General features: G+C 31.7%; 1 protein-coding gene across 2 annotated transcripts in view; it reads right to left on the bottom strand.

The window, feature by feature from the left end:
- Positions 1–1791: 1791 nt before the first annotated feature.
- LOC110030148 (peptidyl-tRNA hydrolase, mitochondrial) overlaps positions 1792–20024 on the bottom strand; it is a 94405-nt gene continuing 76172 nt past the window's right edge. Inside the window, exons 6-8 of one of the 2 annotated variants that reach the window (XM_020732732.1) lie at positions 2868–2926; positions 2254–2330; positions 1792–1968 (exon numbers count right to left, since the gene is read on the bottom strand). In XM_020732732.1, coding sequence (XP_020588391.1) covers positions 1855–1968; positions 2254–2330; positions 2868–2926 — 250 coding nt within the window. In that variant the 3' untranslated portion in view covers positions 1792–1854. The remainder of the gene's footprint in view (positions 1969–2253; positions 2331–2867; positions 2927–20024) is intronic. The other variant, XM_020732733.1, reaches the window with a different exon arrangement.

Raw genomic sequence — 20024 nt, 5'->3', positions numbered from 1 at the left:
TATTGCAATCACTACACGAGGATTTGCTACCAAAACATCCTCGGAAAAATTATTCATTGCTTTTATATTGAAGCTAAATTAATTGTCATCATGCTATGTAACTTTGATTATGAAATCGCCAAGAACATCTTAAAAATTCTTACTGAAAAAAATCTTTTACTTCACTTTACAATAAATGCACACTCATTGTGGTTATCTTATTTCATTCTCCACCATATAATACACGAATTAAGTACCTAACTCACAAAAAAATACGTCAAAATTTAAAAGCAAGATTATGTGCAAACCTTCTTGGACTCATGCATGAATATTGTTTAAATATTTGTTTGAACATTACACCTATATATTTGAATATGATTCAAACAGATGTTTAAATATTATTCAAATATGCCAACTAAGATTTAAATAAAACATTACTCAAATCATGTTTGAATAGCATTTGAATCATGTTCAGGCAGTCTTAATAAAATACAACCTTGTTCACACAAGATTCGACCAAGGTTCAAACAAGCATAGCAAGAGCAATTTTATCTTGAAGATTCATATAATTCTTATGATTCAAATAATGCTCTAATCAATCATTTAAACTTGACAAAATCAATTGGATCATAAGGTACTTCATTCAAAAATTAGAGAGCTATCCATGATTGACCAAGTTGGTGTAAAACTAATGTATCTAAACCAACTTTGGCGATGGAAAAAATATTACATCAGTAATACGCACGTAGAGTAACGTGCGTAGCCAATGAAATTACGCACCCCGCACGATAGAGAAAAAAAAAACGGCGCAGTAACACGGAGAATATTCCCCCCGTGTTATTCATGTCTTATTGTGTGTTATTCATGTGTTATTCATGTGTTATTGTGTTATTATAATACCAAGAATATTCTCAGGACATAATAACACATGAATAACACACAATAACACATGAATAACACGGGCGAGAATATTCTCTGTGTTACTGTACCATTTTTTTCTCTGTCGGGAATATTCCTCGTGTTATTCAGGTGTTATTATGTGTTATTCATGTGTTATTGTGTCTTAAGAATATTCTTAACACAATAACACATCAATAACACATGAATAACACAGAATAACACATGAATAACACAATGAGAAATATTCCTCGTGTTACTGCGCCGTTTTTTTTCTGTTGCATGAGATATCGTGGCGTGATTTCATTGGCTACTCCTGGGCTGCGCACGTTATTTCTAGGTGCGTAGTACTGATGTAATATTTTTTCTTGGCGATGAGGCCTTCTAATCTCATTAAATCAAGAAATATCACTAAAAGGATTACAAAATTAGCAAAATGGAGAATGGAATTTCTCAAAGCACGAGAAAGAGCAATGAACAATGAAACGTCATCACTCAATATATTTTTCAGGAATTACTTGGGAATGGGGATAAAGCAAAGCAAGAGCAATTTCATCTTGAAGACAATTTTTGGGCATATTTCTCCAAATAAACGAACAATGGAGGCACCCGTCCATTACAAATTTTATGAGCATATAAAGTCAATATCCCCTTTAATTTTAAAACGAAAATTTAAACGGAAAGACTTACCATTCAATAAATGATATTATCAGCACTAAAACTAAACACAAACTGCTTCATAAATAGAAATTAAATTATAAAAAAAAAATACAAAGCGCTCTATCTGCTCAGCTCACATCTCAATTATACCGGTATCAATGCTTACAAAATTATTGGAGCCAAAATTAAGTTACATTTCCGCCACCACCAATTCATTTGAACTATATATATATATATATATATACACAACACACACACACCAAAAAAAAAAAAAAAAGAGTTGATGGCCTTAATAAAAAGGAACAAAGAAAAAAATAGTTAGTTCAGGAGTTCTGATGGCTGTGGAGCATTAACAAAAGAAGCACTTCTATTGAAACCATGGAGCAATAAAATCCTCACAGCTTCTACTCCTCTTTGAAGAGTGAAATCCATCTGCATCCAAATTGTATAACCTTCCAAGTTAGATTATAGAGAAATATACATACATAGCACAATTCTTATGTATTGAGATATTTGACATCTAAACTTTCATATTTACCAGCATAGCAGTTTAGTGCATTAAAACTATGCATGAAAAAGTGTATTTGACTTTTTAAAAAGTGGTAATAGTACAATTTTTTATGTAATAGTAAAGATTTTGAGCGCGGTGTGTGTAAATATACGTAAGAATTGTGTGCTATGTATGACCAAAGTTTGGCACAGAAATTAGGAGTGAACCTCTTCTCTTTCCTTCTTGGTGAAGGGTTTTAGAACAAAAACAGCAGGGTCCATCCTTCCCGGTGGCCTTCCAATGCCTTCACAGGTTCCAGATAAAAACAGATCATCTCTTTTGAACTCATCGATTGTAAAAGAAACTTCACTTGAGATCTTTTGAATGGTCTTCAAATTTACTTTCAGTCCATTAAGTCAAAATTAAAAAACATAAAAATGCAGTCCAAACTTTGAATTTGGTTATTAATTTTTTGTAGTTGGCTCAAAAAATAATGAATTTGCTCACTGTTGTTTTGAATATTGATTACTAAAACAACGAATTTGATTAATCAAACTGTGAATGTGGATGTTCACTGTAGCCACATAAAGCAGTGCCCATAGTCAGGCTTTGAGTAGTCAAATTTCAAATCTATTATTTTAGAAATCACATCCAGAATTAATCAGATTTAGTATTTTAATAGTGCATTCATATCAAAAATCCGTTATTTCAATAGGTACATCCAAAAAATAATATCAAATACATAGTTTAGATTTATTTTTTCTTTTGAGCCAATGGACTAAAATAAAATCGCGCATAGAAACATCAAGCAATTCATCAAAATCAAAATGATTAAAATCACCTATTCTTAAACGTGGAAAGTTCCGGCTTCCTTTTAGATGGTTAATCACACTTCTCATCCTATATAAAAAGAACATTAAGCATACTTAAAAGTCATCAGTAAACAGGTTTTTCATCATTATCTTGTTTATGCAAAAAGGAGACTCGCTCAATTGAAAACAAGCTTGCAACATAATTTATGTTCATTGGTTGGTGAATACAGTTTCTTACAATGCTTTGTCAATATGTATTATTAACTTCAAATTAACTTCAAATTAAAATTAAAAATTAAAAAATTAAAAAAAAAAAAAACTTCAAAATAAAGAAACAACATTGAAAAACAGAGAAATCGGAGAACAAAATATGTATGCTCACATTGCCGAATAACAAACATTTTGATAAAAAATTACACACAAGTTTTGCATTAAAACCCAGGCTAAAATGGCGAACGATAAAAGGATTTTGGTCTAAAAGCCAAAAAATACAAAGTAATTCACCTAAAAAAATGTGTTCTTTAAAAGAATGAAAAAGAAATTCTTTATCCAATGATAAAACCATCAAATTTAAGACTTCGTTACGGCATTGGGCTTCCCTAGGAATCCAAGCCTAGACTGTTTCAACAGTAGCAAAGGTTTTGGCCTCCAATTTTGTTTTGTTGTACTTACAAATGCTTTAACATATTGTTAAAATGTTTTAGCATAATTTATATTCGAATGGCAAGCATGAATGAGCGATATTAATGCATTACCATGCATGAATGCATAAGCATACGTATTATATGCACACAAAAATAGATAGCAATAGTTAAATCAATACAATGAATGATTTTTCTTTTAATGTACAGTTGACTTGGTGGTTGGTGCACGTTTCAAAGCATTAACTTGAGGATTAAAACATCAACTTCAACTTCAGAATTTTGAAATTGATTTGGTTTGAAATGCCAAACATGGTAAAAGCATGCCTAAAATCCTCAGTTCCAACTGGCTTGCAACTATGGCTCTTGCTGCTACTTGTAAGGCATGCTTGATCATGTAAGCCCACACTCCTACCCACACCTTTAGCAAGGAAAATAAAAATAAAGAACGATAGATCCTAAATAACAATGAAAACAACCCTAAAGCCACATCCTTTTGGTATCAAAACTTCATTAATATGCAATTGATGGTAAATGTTATCTTCATCATTGTTTCTTCCGCATCTGCTCTTGATTGTGAGGTGTGTTAGTACTCCATCCAGCTTTGTGTGGTGAAAGCTCTAGGGCCTATGGCTGTCACACACCAACTGGCCCCCACTAAAGGGTCAGCTAAGGTGCGACAGCGACGAACGATCCAGCCAGACTAATTCACACCAATCTTTGTTCAAACTTACATAATCAGAACTCATTATGTGATGAACAAGTCTTAACTACAATGCCGCAAACGTTCGTGATATAATACATGTCATAATTCATTCATATTCATACTCAGAAGCGTGAAAAATCATAATCTCAAATCATGAAAACTATACAGATCAGCTAAAACCAATATAAATAACATACATACTCAAAAGCTGTACAAACTCCCAAAACTATACAATACAAAATTTGTATAAATCACACCTAATAACCTGTCCCAGTGCTCCTTGCCCCTTCGTAAAAAGCAACATCGTTGAGTAAGCAACAACGAGCTCAATAAAATAATGAAGGTTAAAATAATATTTCATACAATGAAAAGAAACAACGTGCATGCTCAAATGAACAGTACATATCTACACATAAATTACAACATGGTCTACTCATATAAAATATGAAAACAAAATAAATATTGTAGGAATCAAGACTGCTATGTAAGCATATATGTTATTTCATTCATGTATAGATATAAACATATAATCACAAATATATTCACAATCATAGCAATGTCATCATAGTCATATAATCATAGCATTAAAGTAATGACATTCATAGCAATGTAATCATAGCATAGCATTGTCACTAATAAATGTATAAGCCTCAACTATTTTCATGTTCTATCATATAAAGGGTTGCACCCTGCCCTAAAGGTCATAATAAGTATTGATAAAGGTTAGACCCCAAATATAGTAGTTATCAAAAACCCTCCTAATGTCAACAATTCTCTATGATTTGTCATTGTCTGATCACAACAATTTCTAGAGTGTTGTCGTCACATAAACACCAAAAATCGGTAATACCACATCACTACATAGTGTACTTGCAATCACTCATGTAATAATCTACCAATAACATTTCTTGTAACAATTTTTAGAGCATAATACTTAAAGCACACATTCATAGGCACTTCATATATTTTATGTATGAATATAAGAAAATAAATATCTACAAGTAATTAATATCATAAGTATAGTCACATGTATCTTAGCATGATCATAGCATAATAACATCATAAGTATCGTAAGAATAGATCAGCTTGCATTCATACATTCAATTCAGATATTCATCCACAATATACAATAAATTCTAATTATATTAGTGTTAAATGTAAAATCACCTGAAAATCAATAGACAATTATTTTTCTTAAGTTAGCACGAGATAATTTTCATCTGATTTAATGGAGCAACCTTATGACGAGTTTCCTCATGCTCACATTGATCTTATCGACTTGTATAAACAACCCGAAATCCTTAAGCAACTTACGGTTTCATGAAAATTGGTTCAAAACGTGTATTAACTCAAGACATGCCTTAAATGTCAAAACATACCTCACACGAGTTTCCCGACATAAATTTGACTTTACGATATTGCCTATTTTCTTCCTTCTTACCACCTCAATCCTCCCTTCCTCTACACTCATTTTGTGTTAAAACCTATACAGAAGCTCACATACCAAATTCGACATTTCTGACACAAGTTCGACGCTTGCTACGACAATCGAAAATGAAAAATTAACATGATTCGAGGAAAATATTAAAACAAAAGCAGAAGGAAGGAAACAAATATCTAGAATAGTATGAAAGAAAGTTTAGTGCCTATGGATTTCACTCACAAAGCCTAAACCGCAGCCTACGGCTCTCAAGTGACGGCACACCCTCTATTCACCCCAGCACTGTTGCAAGGGTCACGAGATCCTGCTTGCTTAGCAAAACCGAGAAAGGGAGTAGGGTTTTCAACGCTCTGAAGAATCCATTCAATCGAAACCAACAAATAAAACGACGTGAATGTCGGTTGGGAATAATAATCGTGCGTGATTAATGGTACAATTAAGGATTAATTAAGGTAATTATATTTATAACTTCAAAATATTACTACAAAGTCAACAATTCTTTTTAGATCCTATTTTGTTCCCTCATTTACTATGTTAATTCTTCCTTGTTGCTTTACGATTTTGATTAACAGCAAAAACAAGTCTTTATCCCACTAAGTGATGTCGGCTACATATATCCTTTTTCTCCATTGTGTAATATTGAGTCACATATTTTCATTTAAGTCCAACAGATTAATATCATTTTTTATACAATACGCCTAAGTCTTTTGGATCTATCCCCGCCTTTCTTAACATAAGTGGAATCAAAAAGATTTATTTTCCTAACAAGAATATCAAATGGTCGACGTTTAATGTGACCAAACCATCTAAGACGACTGTCTCTAACATTGTCCGCCACTAGAGCTACACCAACCCTATCACGAATATATTCATTTTGCATTTTGCATTTTGTCTCTGCATCAAGCCACTCATCCACCTAAGCATTCTCATCCTAGAAACACTTAACTATGGTTTATGCTTCTCTTTTAAAGGCCAACATTCTACGCCATAGAGCATGGCAGGTCTCACCACCATCTTTTAAAATTTTCCTTTAAATCTAAGCAGTACTTTTTTATCAGAAAATAGCCTGATGCATTCCTCCATTTGAACCAACCAAATTGAATTCTATTAATAACATCCTCATCAATATCACCTTCACTTTGAACAATATACCCAAGATATCTAAAACAATCACATCATTTAATAATCTGATCATCCATAGTTACAACTCTGTCACAAGGGCTACTATTACTAAAATTAAATTCTATGTATTCATCTTTAGATCTATTTATATGAAGACCTTCAGAATCTTATGTAGACCTGCATAATTCAAGTTTTTCCTGAACTCTTTCTCTAGACTTATCCACAAGAATGTGCCATCAGTGAAAAGCATACACCAAGATACATCCTCCTGTAAATGTCCAGAAAGAGCATCAATAACGTAAGTAAAAAGATATGAGTTTAAAGCCAATCCCTGATGTAATCCAACTGAAATAGCAAAATATTTGGTCAATCCCCCTTCTGTTCGAACATAACAGCTCTAGTATAAATGTCTTTAATGACTTGAATATAAGTCACATCAACACATCTCTTTTCTAGAACTCTCCAAAAAACTTTTCTTGGAATTTTATCATAAGCTTTTTCTAAATCAATAAAAATCATATGTAGATCCTCCTTATTTTCCTTGTACTTCTCCATCAAACCTCTCAATAAATGTATAGCTTCCATAGTAGACCTGAACAACATAAATCCAAACTGCTTATGAGAAATCTTTGTATCATGTCATAACATACGTTCAATTACCATCTCCTATAATTTTAAAGAATGACAAATCAACTTAATTGCTCTATAAATTGTACACTCTTGTGTGTGCCCTTTATTTTTAAAGATGGGGAACAAAATATTCTTCCTATACTTCTTAGGCATACTTTTAGTTTACAAATTAATATTAAAGAGATTAGTAAACCAAGAAACTCTCAAATCTCCTAAATATTTTCACACTTCAATTGAGATATATCATCAAGTCCTACTGATTTTTCACCCTCATTTTTCTTTAAAGTTTCATCTACTTCTTTTTTATTAATGCACGGTAAAAATAAAACGTTTTATTACTATTAACGATAATAATATCACTAGGGTCAATTGTATTTTCAAAAACTTCATTGAAAGTATCAAAACAGCTCACCCACCTATGTTGAATATTTTTTTCCGAGAAAAACACTTTTTGATTTTCATCTTTAATACACTTTACTTAAATTAAATCCTTACTTTTCTTTTCCCTTTATTTGGCTGGTTTATACAAATATTTTCAATCTCTTTAGTATCTAATTCAATATAAAGATAATTAAAAGCAAAGTTTTTAACGTCACAAATGTAAACGCCTTACAGATTACCTTATATTTTTCATAGTTCTCTATACTTCTACTTTTAAATCAATTTTTATGACTTCTTATAATTTATCTTTTCTTACAGATTATTATTCCACCACCAGCAATTTTAATATATTAAAAACTTTTCATTTTGATTCTCCAAGTATATTTTGTCACTTGTTTAACAGTGTTTACTATTTTATCCCATATAGAATTCACTTTTTCATGAATATCCCAAAATTTGAAATATTAAAATTTACTCATAAAAATTATTTTATTTGTGTTTTAGGCATTTTAATCTAATTATATGACAATGTTTTCTTATATTTTTTATATTACAACTCTTCTTAAAACCCATAATTATTAATTGATGTTAAGTACTTACATATTCACTTGGAATTACCTTACAATCTTTACACTCTCAACAACCACTTTTCCTCGTAAGAAAATAATCAGTTTGTGTTTTATTAGATTCATTGTTATACGTAATAATATGTTCATCTCTTTTCTTAAATAAAGTATTAGCAATAACAAAATTATATGCTAAAACAAAATCAAATATGATATTACCTTCTTCATTATTCACTCCAAAATTGTAACCACCTTGAATATTTTTAAAATCTTCCACAAGTCTACCAACATGCCCATTTAAATCTCCAATAAAAATTCTTTCTTAAAAATGTATAATTTGTATTAATTTATTAAGTCATTTCAGAATTTTTCTTTTGAACCTATATCTAAACCTACTTAAGGAGCATAAGCAGTTATAACATTAAAAATCTTAATATCAAAAAGAATTTTTAGGGTTATAATTCTATCTCCAATTTTATTAATTTTTACAGCATTATCTTTCGGACACTTATCTGTAATTGCAACTAGACAATTTTTAGCGTGACTTCTACCAAAATAACAAACTTTAAAAACTAAGTTATCAATCTTCTTAGCCTTTTTGCCAACCCTATTAATTTCTTGAATACATATGATATTTATCTTCCTATGAACCATAAAATCAACAAATTTCATTAATTTACCTATGAGTACCTATATTCCAAGATCATATATTCCAAGATCCCATCACAATTTTGAATAAAAAGAAATCTTCAAACCATTCTAATATCACACATGATTACTTGTTACTGCAAGAAAAAAGAAAAGAAAAACTACTCGGGATTTATAGGGATAACACAACTAAACATGATTTATATTAAACTTCAACTTTATACAACAAGACAAAGGTTAAACAAAAATTCAAGATACTTATCTTAAATTTCTCCCCAACCAAATCCTTTGGAGTTCCTTTGTTGTCTTCTTTCTCCAATAAACACACAAAAACAGACTCTAAAAAGACTCACTCACAAACCCACAAGCCACACGATAAGACTCAAGACACCACCAGAAGCTCTCACCAAAGCTCTCACCAAAAGTATCTTTTTCGACTAGCCAATGACAGTATTAAATAGAGCTCTCAAAACCTTCAAGAGTCACTTCAAGCACCTCTTCAAAATTTGTCCAAATTCAATGTAAAAAGATCTAAACCGTTTCTGGCGCGCAACTTTGGCGCCTAAGCGACAGCCTTCTAGAAACCTCAATTAACTATCTGACGCCTAGGCGCCAAGATCTGGCGCCTAGGCACCAAGATCTGGCGCCTAGGCACCAAGTAAATTTTTGTTCCTTAGCTTCATTTGACATTTTTTTGTTTTTTTTCTCTTAAACTTCATTTTTTGTATCTGAAATAAAAAACACACAAAAATCTTTCATTAAATCGTAATATCCTTAAAAATGAACATAAAATATACATATAAAAGTAGGTAATTTTATGGAATGTCAATTTCCCCAAAATTAAACATTACTTGTTCTCAAGTAAGTCATCTATTTTGTAAAATAAAATATTTTAACTTATGGTAGTAGATTTCATTAAAGATTACCATACTCCTACCCCGTAAATGTAATAGTGAAACTTTAGAAAAATTTTTATTAACTCGGGATAAAACTAAGGTGTAACTTAAGTTAAGATGATTTACTATTCATTTCAGAAATATATGTAATTTTTCAAACTTAGAAATCTTAGAAGAATTAAAAGAAAAAATTATATGAGAACTCTTACTAATAAATATTTAAATAATACATTAAAATTTAGAATAAGCTCACAAGTGTAAGTTTCTTCCTTTAAGATAATTCAAGTGAAGCAAATTTTTAATTAGACATTTTCTCAAACTTCTCACATATTTTTCTGTTTACTTTTCTTTCTGTTTTGATTTTTTTTCTATTTCTTTTAGGATCGCTTTCAATTATTTCTTTTTTTTTCTTTCTATATGAGGATTACTATATCTGGGTAGTCTTAATGATTTTGAAATTCATTATCCTATTCCTAAAGTTAAAAACTTCTTACATTTGTTTACTTGATAATGTGTATTAGTATAAAAAGATTTTTCATAGAGTCTCAAATTTTTTTTTAAAGTGTAAATCTAAGATTCTTAGTGTTTCAAGAATACAATTTTTGACTCTGGATAGTAAAAGCATATTCTTAAACTTTCATATTAAATATCTTAACTCTGGACTTGCCCTTTTATTACTAAAATTTTTTACTTAGTTACTATAACATTTATAGAATTAAAAATATAGTTTTCTAAAAATAACACCACATACCATATGTTATATTAAAAATAATTTTTAACTATAGTATATTGAAGACAAATAAAGTTTAATTTTACAAAGTATTTTTCCTTCCCCCAAACATGAATTTTTAAATAGTTCAAAACAAAGTAATACAAAACAAGTATGAAGAGAGAAAAATTTACAGATTATGTATTAACAGGGTTCTAAACATGAAAATCATACAAGTACCAAAAAGTAAAAATGGGTGTGTAGCCGTAAATAAATCTAAATTACACAGGTTTAGCATGAAAAGTACAAAGTAAAAAACCAATTAAACAGGTTTAGCATGAAAAGTACAAAGTAAAAAACTACTAACACACACAAACTATATATATATATGGAGTAAAAGGAACTCAATAGTGCTATGAAAACTAAAAAGTCCAAAAGGCACAACACTTATGCACATAACTATCACAATGTCTGGTACAATCAAAATAGCTAAAGAGCATCCATGACAAGGGAAAAGTAAATAGAGACATAGAAATCACTACCCCTGATCATCATTATCATCATCCCGGTCATAATCCTCATCCATAGACTTTCGACACTCAAATGGAGGATAATGAGGATACTCAAGAAACTCAATACTGTGATCACATCTTAAAAAGCTCACTAAGGAAGTGTTGAAGCTAGTTTTATAATCACTCTTTTTTCTTATATATTGCTCCAAGTTATCCCGTGATGTTCATTCCCTCGAAGCTGACACTATACAGATAGTATATCACTTTGTTGTATCTGCAACTGTTCCATCAAAGTTTCCAAACTTAAAGGTGACCGAGTAGTACCCAAGATAGAAGATCTCGAAGTTGAAGTAGATGGAATATCAGAAGCTCTACCCTGAGATCTCCCATATAAGTCCACATTAGCCCTTACTATAGGCTTTAGTGGCTGCAGTAACTCTTCCCACATCTTATAGTTAACCTCAGAATGTTTGTAGATAGTAAAGATAAGGGAAGGAAGGGTTGCCCAAACCTCTAGCGGAAGTGTAAATAGCCTTGTATATGAGAGAACAAACGTCAATGAGTTTCATCTTTTAAATGCAATAGTTCAAAATGGCTCTCACAAGTCACTTCGCTCAAAGGGATTGTAGAAAGAAGTCGAGCAGAGATAAAGTAATGCCAAGCTTTAGATGGGGCATTGATATAGAAAAGTAAATAGTTACCTTATGCTCGTTCTTAATTTTCCATGCTCCACACCCATCTGTAAGAAATGCAATGATCTCATCCAGCTCTGACTCAGAAGGCTCAAATAGAAGCAACCTAAAGCAGGAGACAAATCATATGAAATATTAATCCTCTCGGGCGTGAACTCAACTTTCCTCCCTCGAAAAAATACTTCCTCCTCTGGTACTTCAAGCAGATTAGCATAAAACTCTCGCACCATAAAAATAACTGCTACAACCGTAAAGTAGCAGAACCTTCTCAGCATCGAGCAACAATCAAATTTTCTACATCGACAAGACTGAAAAAACTTCGCTCCACAATTAACTTTCTTGACAATAGAAATTCATTATATTGATCTTGCACTTTGACATTTACGAATTTTACATTGTCGAAAATTTCTTTCCCCTTTCCTCTCTTTGTTTTAAGAGCCATCACAAAAATCTAGTAAAAATAAATTTCAAATAAAAGTTTTAAAGCTCCTACAAGTAAATTCTAAGCAAATAAACTCTTTTACTATGGAGTTTCACTATTTTTCTCAAATTTTTCATATTTTTGGTATTTTTCAAATGTAAAAGAAATCCATCGTGGAGCAACAAAATTTTTAAGCCAAAGTGTAGATCTTACCTAGAGAAGAAGAAATCCAAAGATTATAGGCTCCAAAACTCCAAAATTCGCAAACAAAGAGAAGCCCTAGGAGGTCTATTGTGCGAATGGGAGAAAGAAGATGAAGCTTCGGTGATAAAAATGGTTCCAAACTAGTCTGATTCGCGAATTTGTGAACTGAACCGGCGATTCAGCCTATCCGGAGCTTAGGCACTGGCTTCGACACTTAGGCGCCCTGTTTCGCAATAAGCTGGCGCTTAGGCGCTAGATTCTGGCGTCTATGCGCCATACCCGATTTTTGCAAATTTAGATTTTTTTGTGTAAGCACAACAAATCTAAGGTCTCTGAGCTCTAATTACATCGATTTAACATCATTCTACTAATTAATCATCTTCATAACATCTCCCAACTTCCATTTGGATAAGTTTAACATCCAAAATGCAACAATTCAAATGATCCAAACATACTAACAGAATAAATTGCTTCACAATCTTAGTACGATTTCATTCACACAAACAAAGTTTCAATACAACGGACAACAATTCATAAAGCAAATTAGATATAACATACATAACATCAACATCAATCATGCGGGACAAAATACACCTATAGATAAAAGTCGGCACAACACCTAAACATCATATTTCTCACTCAAACTCTTGACTAGTAACAATTACGAACGTTGTTATCATCTACCTGTTCATTCCTCAGATGGTGCACGAACAGGTTGTAAAACGAGCATGAGGAAATTTTTCCACAAACTTCCCTCCAATCCAATTATTATCCTAATACATCTTTATCAATGCCTCCTGGAAATATGCAAAATGATTAAACTGAAGTTTGAATTGTCAATCCAAATGTTCGAATTGGTAAAATATGTCGCTCAATTTGGAATGCAGATTCTCAATCTCCTTTTCAATCTTCATGAATTTATTTGTAATTCCTTCCAGGCTAAGCACAAGGAACCCGTTGAAGTATATTTAGGCGTCCTTGTGCATGAGCTTCAATCATCGCTTTTACTCTCCATTAGAACGAAGAAAATGAATCTAATACCAACTTCCTTCTCCAAATGTGCTTTCTCACGCCTAGATTATGAAGTTCCAGGTCCCTTAGGAAAGGTTATGATGGTTTTAATAGAAAGAGGTGGGTTCAAACTGTCTAGGGGTAGTTTTACCACGTTTTCCAACCTTGGCACATAGGCGTCGGACCATCTGTAAAACTGGCGCGTAGGCGCCAAGTTTCAGCACCTAGGCGTCAGTGCCTAAATGTACACCAATTCTCCTTACGTCCAATTTTCTCGTTGCAATCTTGTTTTGATCATCAAATTAATCTTTTGTGCCTCCTTACATCTTGTAGGTCTCAGTACTACATCATATGATCCGTATAACAACAATAATCGATCTACACAGATAACTATGAGTTGTCTCCCACAAAACGTTTGGTTTAACCTCGTCAGCTCGACGTATCCAATGTTTTACTCTGGGTGACCCAACATTATCACTTCATCATATAAAGGCTTATTTGCACAAATGTAAAGTTTCAATCTGTATTCGTTTACTTTATGCATTTTTTTTATCTTTCGAATATTTAATATCCACATTACCATAAGCATAGACTTTTATTACAATAAATGACCCGACCACCTGAACAAGTTTATTCAGGAAATAATTTCAATCTTGTATTATAAAATAAAACTTCTTATCCAGGCTAAAAATATTTTCTTAAAATCTTTCGATCATGCTAGATTTTCAACTTTTCCTTATAAATTCTTGCATTCTCATAAGATTCATTTCCAATTTCATTGAGCACATTTAATTGCAATAATTATTTTTCACCAGTATCTTTCAGATTATAATTAAATTATTTAGTTGTTCAATAATTTTTATGCTCTAGTTCGACTGACAAGTGGCAAATTTTTCCAAATATGAGTTTATATGGCGACATTCCTATAGGAGTGTTATAAGCAGTCCTATAAGTTTATAATGCATAATCAAGTCTAACAGACTAATATTTCCTATTAGAATTTACAGTTTTTTTCTAGTATTTCTTTAATTTCACGATTGGATACTTCTGCTAAACAACTGACTTGAGGGTGATAAGCTGTGGTAATTTGATGTTTAATTGTATATTTCATAGTTAATGTTTCAATCCTAAAGTTCTTAAAATGATTTCTCCCATCTATAATGATCACCCTTGGTATTCTTAATCTGATAAAAATATTATCTTTAAAAATTTTACAACACTTTGAGCATCACAATGGGATAAAGCAACAGCTTCAATCCATTTTAAAATATAATCCACATAATCCACAACAATTAGAATCCACAACAATTAGAATATATATATTTCCAAAAGATGGTATAAATGGTCCCATAAAATTCAATCCTCATACATCAAAAATTTAGTAATTCAAAGTAAAATTTAGAAGCATTTCATTTCTCTTATAAACATTACCTACTCTCTAACATCTACCACAAGTTTTCACATAAATATTAGTATCCCTAAATAAAATAGATCAATAAAATCCAGATTTTAAAATTTTAAATGTAGTTCTATCTATCCCAAAATATTTCCCAAAATCAGATTCATGACATTTTTAAATAATTTTCTTATTTTCTTCAATTGCTACATACCTTCGAATAATTTGATCCTTACATCTATTATATAAATAAAAGTCATCCCATAAGCAAAATCTCACATCATGAATGAACCTCTTTTGGTGGTTTGTTAATCCGTAGGATAAAATATAACTAATTATATAGTTAACTAGATCGACATACCACGGAAAATAGCACTCAGTAACAGCATATAGTTGTTCATCAAGAAAATTTTCATTCATTTTAATATAATAATCACCATAATTTTTTTTTCAGTTTCACAAATAATCGACAATTTGATTATCAGTTTTTCTCTTATCTACTAACTTGAAAATCAAACTTCTACATCAGAAAGACCCATTTAATTAAACTTGCATTTACATCTTTTTTCAGCATCAGATATTTAATAACAGAGTGATCGGTATGCACAACACATTTAGTTTTAATTAAATAGGATTTGAATTTATGAAATGCATATACCACTGTTAATAATTCTTTCTCAGCAATAGTACAATTTATTTTAGCTTCATTGAGAGTTTTACTGACACAATATACAACTTTAAAAGTTTTATCATATTTTTGTCCTAATACTGTCTCAATAGCATAATCACTCGTATCATAATTAACTAAAATGGTTTTTCCCAATCAGGTGAAACAGTAATAGGTGCAGTGATTAATTTTTTTTAATAAAGTAAATGCACTTGGGCATTCCTCATTAAAATCAATAATCATATTTTTTTCTAAAAGATGGCACCAAGGCTTGACAATTTTAGATAAATCATTAATATAATGTATGTAGAATCCAATATGTCCTAGAAAACTTCTAACTCTCACCGTAGTAGGAGGTGATAGTTTAGCAATTACTTGTTTTATGTTGAATCTACTTTCATTTCATTTTTATAAATTTTGTCCTAACACAATTCCTACGACCATAAATTGACATATTTTTCAATTAAAACCTAAATTTGTTTCTTCATAACGTTTTAGAACTCTCGTTAAATGATTCAAACATGAATCAAAGGATGTCTCAAAAACTGAGAAATCGTTCATAAAAATTTCAATTCCTTTCTCAATTAGATCGAAAAAAATGAACATCATATACCTATGAAAAGTTGCAGGTGCATTGGATAAACCAAAGAAAATTCTTCTAAAAGCAAAAGTCTCATAAGGACTTGTGAACATCTTCTCTTGATCATTATGAGTTATGGATATTTGGTGATATCCCAAATATCCATCCAAAAAGCAGAAAAAACGATGCCCAACTAGCCAATCTAACATTTGATCCAGAAAATGTAAAGGAAAGTGATCTTTCCTTGTGGAGATATTTAATTTCTATAATCAATACAGATTTGTCACTTAGTGACTTGTCTTATTAGAATTAATTCATTCATTTCATTAATAGCTACAGTCACTCTTCCTTTCTTATAAACACAGTAAATTAGACTAACCTACGTCCTGTCAGAAATAAGATAAATAATTTCAGCATTCAATCACTTTAAAATTTTCTTTTTAATATCTTTCATTATTGGATTCAATCTCCTTTGAGAATCTGCACAATGTTGATAATTATCTTCCATTAAAATTCTATGCCTACAAATAAAAGGGCTAATACCTTTAATATTTGCTAATGTTCATCCAAATACTTTCTTGAAATTTTTCAAAGTTTTCATTAATTTCTCTTCCTAATCGTCAGTTAAGTCTGAGGATATTATAACAGATAATGTTAATGAGTGCCTTAAAACCATATTTTAAATGTGTAGGGAGAACTTTCATCTCAAGTTCAAGAGGTTTTTCAATTGACGGAATAAGAGGTTTACTATTTTCAGTAACATCTAGACTTTCAAAACTTTCCTGAACATATTTTAAATCCTCAGTGTTTATCTCATTTGATTTATCTTGAAAATAAGTCTCATTTTCTCATCCTCCAATTCTTGTTGTTTTGTTTTGAATTGAGAGCTTTCTCGAAAATGGTTATCAATTAAATAATCAAGCGTCTTCATTCTGTTGTAACATTTATTATCATTTTATTTTGCTGGATACTTGATTGACTTTAACACATTAATAATAACTTTATGATCATTAATTCTCATGGTTAACTCACATTTTTGCACATCTATCATACTATGGCAAGATGTCTCCCTAAAATGATAGATATTTCTTTATTTTTTTTCATATCTAAAACAATGAAATCCAGAGAGAAGATATATTTATCTACTTTCACGAATACATTTTTATAACCCTTTTAAGATAAATATACGTATTGTTCAAGTAATATATAATTTTTTTTAAAACCCCAGTATCAATCCCAGAACGAAGGTGAATGGACTAAAAAACTAATGTTTATTAGCTTAGTTAACTCTACTTAAACTCTAGATACTAAATTAGGAAATATGATAGCAAGTTCATGTGTAAAAATAATGGTCTGTTTGGGGCAGCTGCAACTTATCCAGCTTATGCTGATAAACAACATATCCTGATAATCTGTTGATGAGCAGCTGATCCAAATAAACTAGCTGACTGTTTGGTTTGTGCGTTTTGTAAACAGTTGATTTGTAGATTTTTTTTAAATATAGAAATTGAGTGGTATATATGTAAATAAATATACAAGAATAAATAAATGAAATTGGGCGATATGTACTTAAATAAATGTGCAAAATTGAATGGTATAAACGTGAATAAATGTGTAAGAATAAATACACGAAATTAAGTGGTATGTACGTAAACAAATACATGAGTGATATGTATGTAAACCTTTATAATTTTGTTTTTTTTTTGTTTTTTTGTTTTTTTTTTTGCAAAGGGACATAAATTGAGTGGTATATTTGAAAAAGTTTTTTTTTACATATTTGTTGTAAAATGAAAAGAATTGAGTGGTATGTATGTAAATCTCTGCTCCTACCCAAAATCTCTCCTTTCTTTCTCTGACAAGCGCGAAGGAGAAGAAGAAGAGGGGAGGAGTACCTAGTCGAAGCATCGCCGGAGAGCGGAGTTTGTTGGAGGTAGCTCGCCGAAGGGAAAGTTGGCGGAGCCGGGAGGTAGGTAAACGCGAAGAGGGGCAACAGCGTATATCGACTAGCTCAAATCGCGATCATATTGCTAGGGAAGTGGGCGAAGGTTTTTGAGCGGAGCAACAGGGGGCAACAACGTCAAAATGCTGAAGCAAACACCGACCGCGGGGCTCCTCCTGCGTCACGCGTTTGGTTAAACAGCGAAAAGGAGTTTTAAAATAAGCATTCCGAACGCTTCTTCCAAACTCTCAGGCGGCGTTTTCAAAACGCCGTCGCAGCTAATAAGCTGCCCCAAACGCACCCTAAGTTAGTAAATTCCTACAAGTTTTCTTTCAAAGCTAAAGGTAAATGCAGAGATTCTAAACTAGTTTAATAAAGAAGAGTTCAAATTATGTAAAGATTTTTTGGCCTTACAACAAAATAATAATCAGTGTAGGAATTAAAAGTTTAAAAGTTAAAATATAGTTTTGTGTCAAATATAAACATACTTATTATTTATCCTCTCTCGAGTGCATAAAAAACATTGACCAGCATAAAGTTCTTGATTGATATGATTATGCTGGGTGGGTTCAAGTCTGTCACTTCTAGATTACCCAATGTGTCCTCTCTATGGAACTAACCAGGCCTCAGGTTCCAACTCTAAATCAAAATGGTAAAGGCTCTAGCCTGTCAACCTGGAATTAACAATTTTACGCTTATCAAAACTTATCTCCCTATCTATTTGCAATCCCCTTGGATTAAGTCTCCTCTCATCCTAAGGGTTAATGTGGTATTCACTAGTTGTGTGAAATCATAGCCCTCCCGGATCATTATGTTTCGCAACAAATTTTAACATTATAAATAGTCAGTTTGCAAAGTAAATTAAGAACCGATAAAAATAGCATAACGATTTTGAAATAAAAGAAATCTTCAAATAATTTTAATCTCACACATGATTACTTCTTATTGCAAGAAGAAAAAAAGGAAAACTATTTTGAATTCTTGGGGATAACATAACAAAACATGATTTATATTAAAATTCAAGTTTACACAATAAAATTAAAATTTGAACAAAAATACAAGAAACTTATCTTAAACTTCTCCCCAAGCAAATCCTTCGGAGTTCATTTCGTATTTTCTTTCTCAAAAAAACACATAAAAATAGACTCTAAAAACACTCACACACCCACACGCCAAACACTAAGACTCAAGACGCCACCAAAAGCTATCACCAAAGCTATCAACGAAAGTTCACTTTTTTGACCAGTCAATGGTTGTATTAAATAGAGCTCTCAAAATCACCAAGAGTCACTTCAAGCACCGCTTCAAAATTCGTCCAAATTCAATGTCAAAAGATCCAAACCGTTTCTGGTGCCTAGGTGCCCAACTGTGGTGCCTAGGCACCATCCTTCTAAAAACTTCAATCGACTACCTAGCGCCTATCAGACCAATTTTGGTTCCTTAGCTCCATTTGACTTTATTTTGCTCTATTTTTGCTCATTTTGCTCTTAAACTTCAATTCTTGCACCTGAAATCAAAAACACATAAATATTTTTCATTAAAGCGTAATATCTTAAAAAATGAGTATAAAATGTATATATAAAAGTAGTTAATTTTAAGGCGTGCCCATACCCATCATGAAATTCATGTGACAAATCACTCATCAAACTCAACAAGCATTTGCATCAGTATCAATAGGTTTTTAGGGGTTGTTTGGTTGAGTGAATAAGTGGTATACTATAATTTTTTGCAAGGATTTGAGAAAATTATGTGTTAAGTATTGAAAATTATAAATATAATATAAAGTTTGAATAAATTTGAAGTTCACATTGTAGCTTATTTTGGCTGAATTTACAATTCGAGCCGATTTGGCTGAATTTGAATTACACCATTCATGTAAAATGTTATAGGCAAGTCTTCGTCACCCACGACCACCACCCATCGCTAGCCCGCCGCCCACAGACCCTGGCCCATCCTTGCAAGCCTTCCACCGATGTTGGCTGCCTGAAGCAGCCCGTTGCTAGAAGCCGCCCGCCGTCGCCTGC

Source organism: Phalaenopsis equestris, unplaced genomic scaffold (genome assembly GCF_001263595.1).
Source record: "Phalaenopsis equestris unplaced genomic scaffold, ASM126359v1 Scaffold000667, whole genome shotgun sequence".
NCBI lineage: Eukaryota > Viridiplantae > Streptophyta > Magnoliopsida > Asparagales > Orchidaceae > Phalaenopsis > Phalaenopsis equestris.
This window is presented reverse-complemented; position numbering and strand designations above follow the sequence as displayed.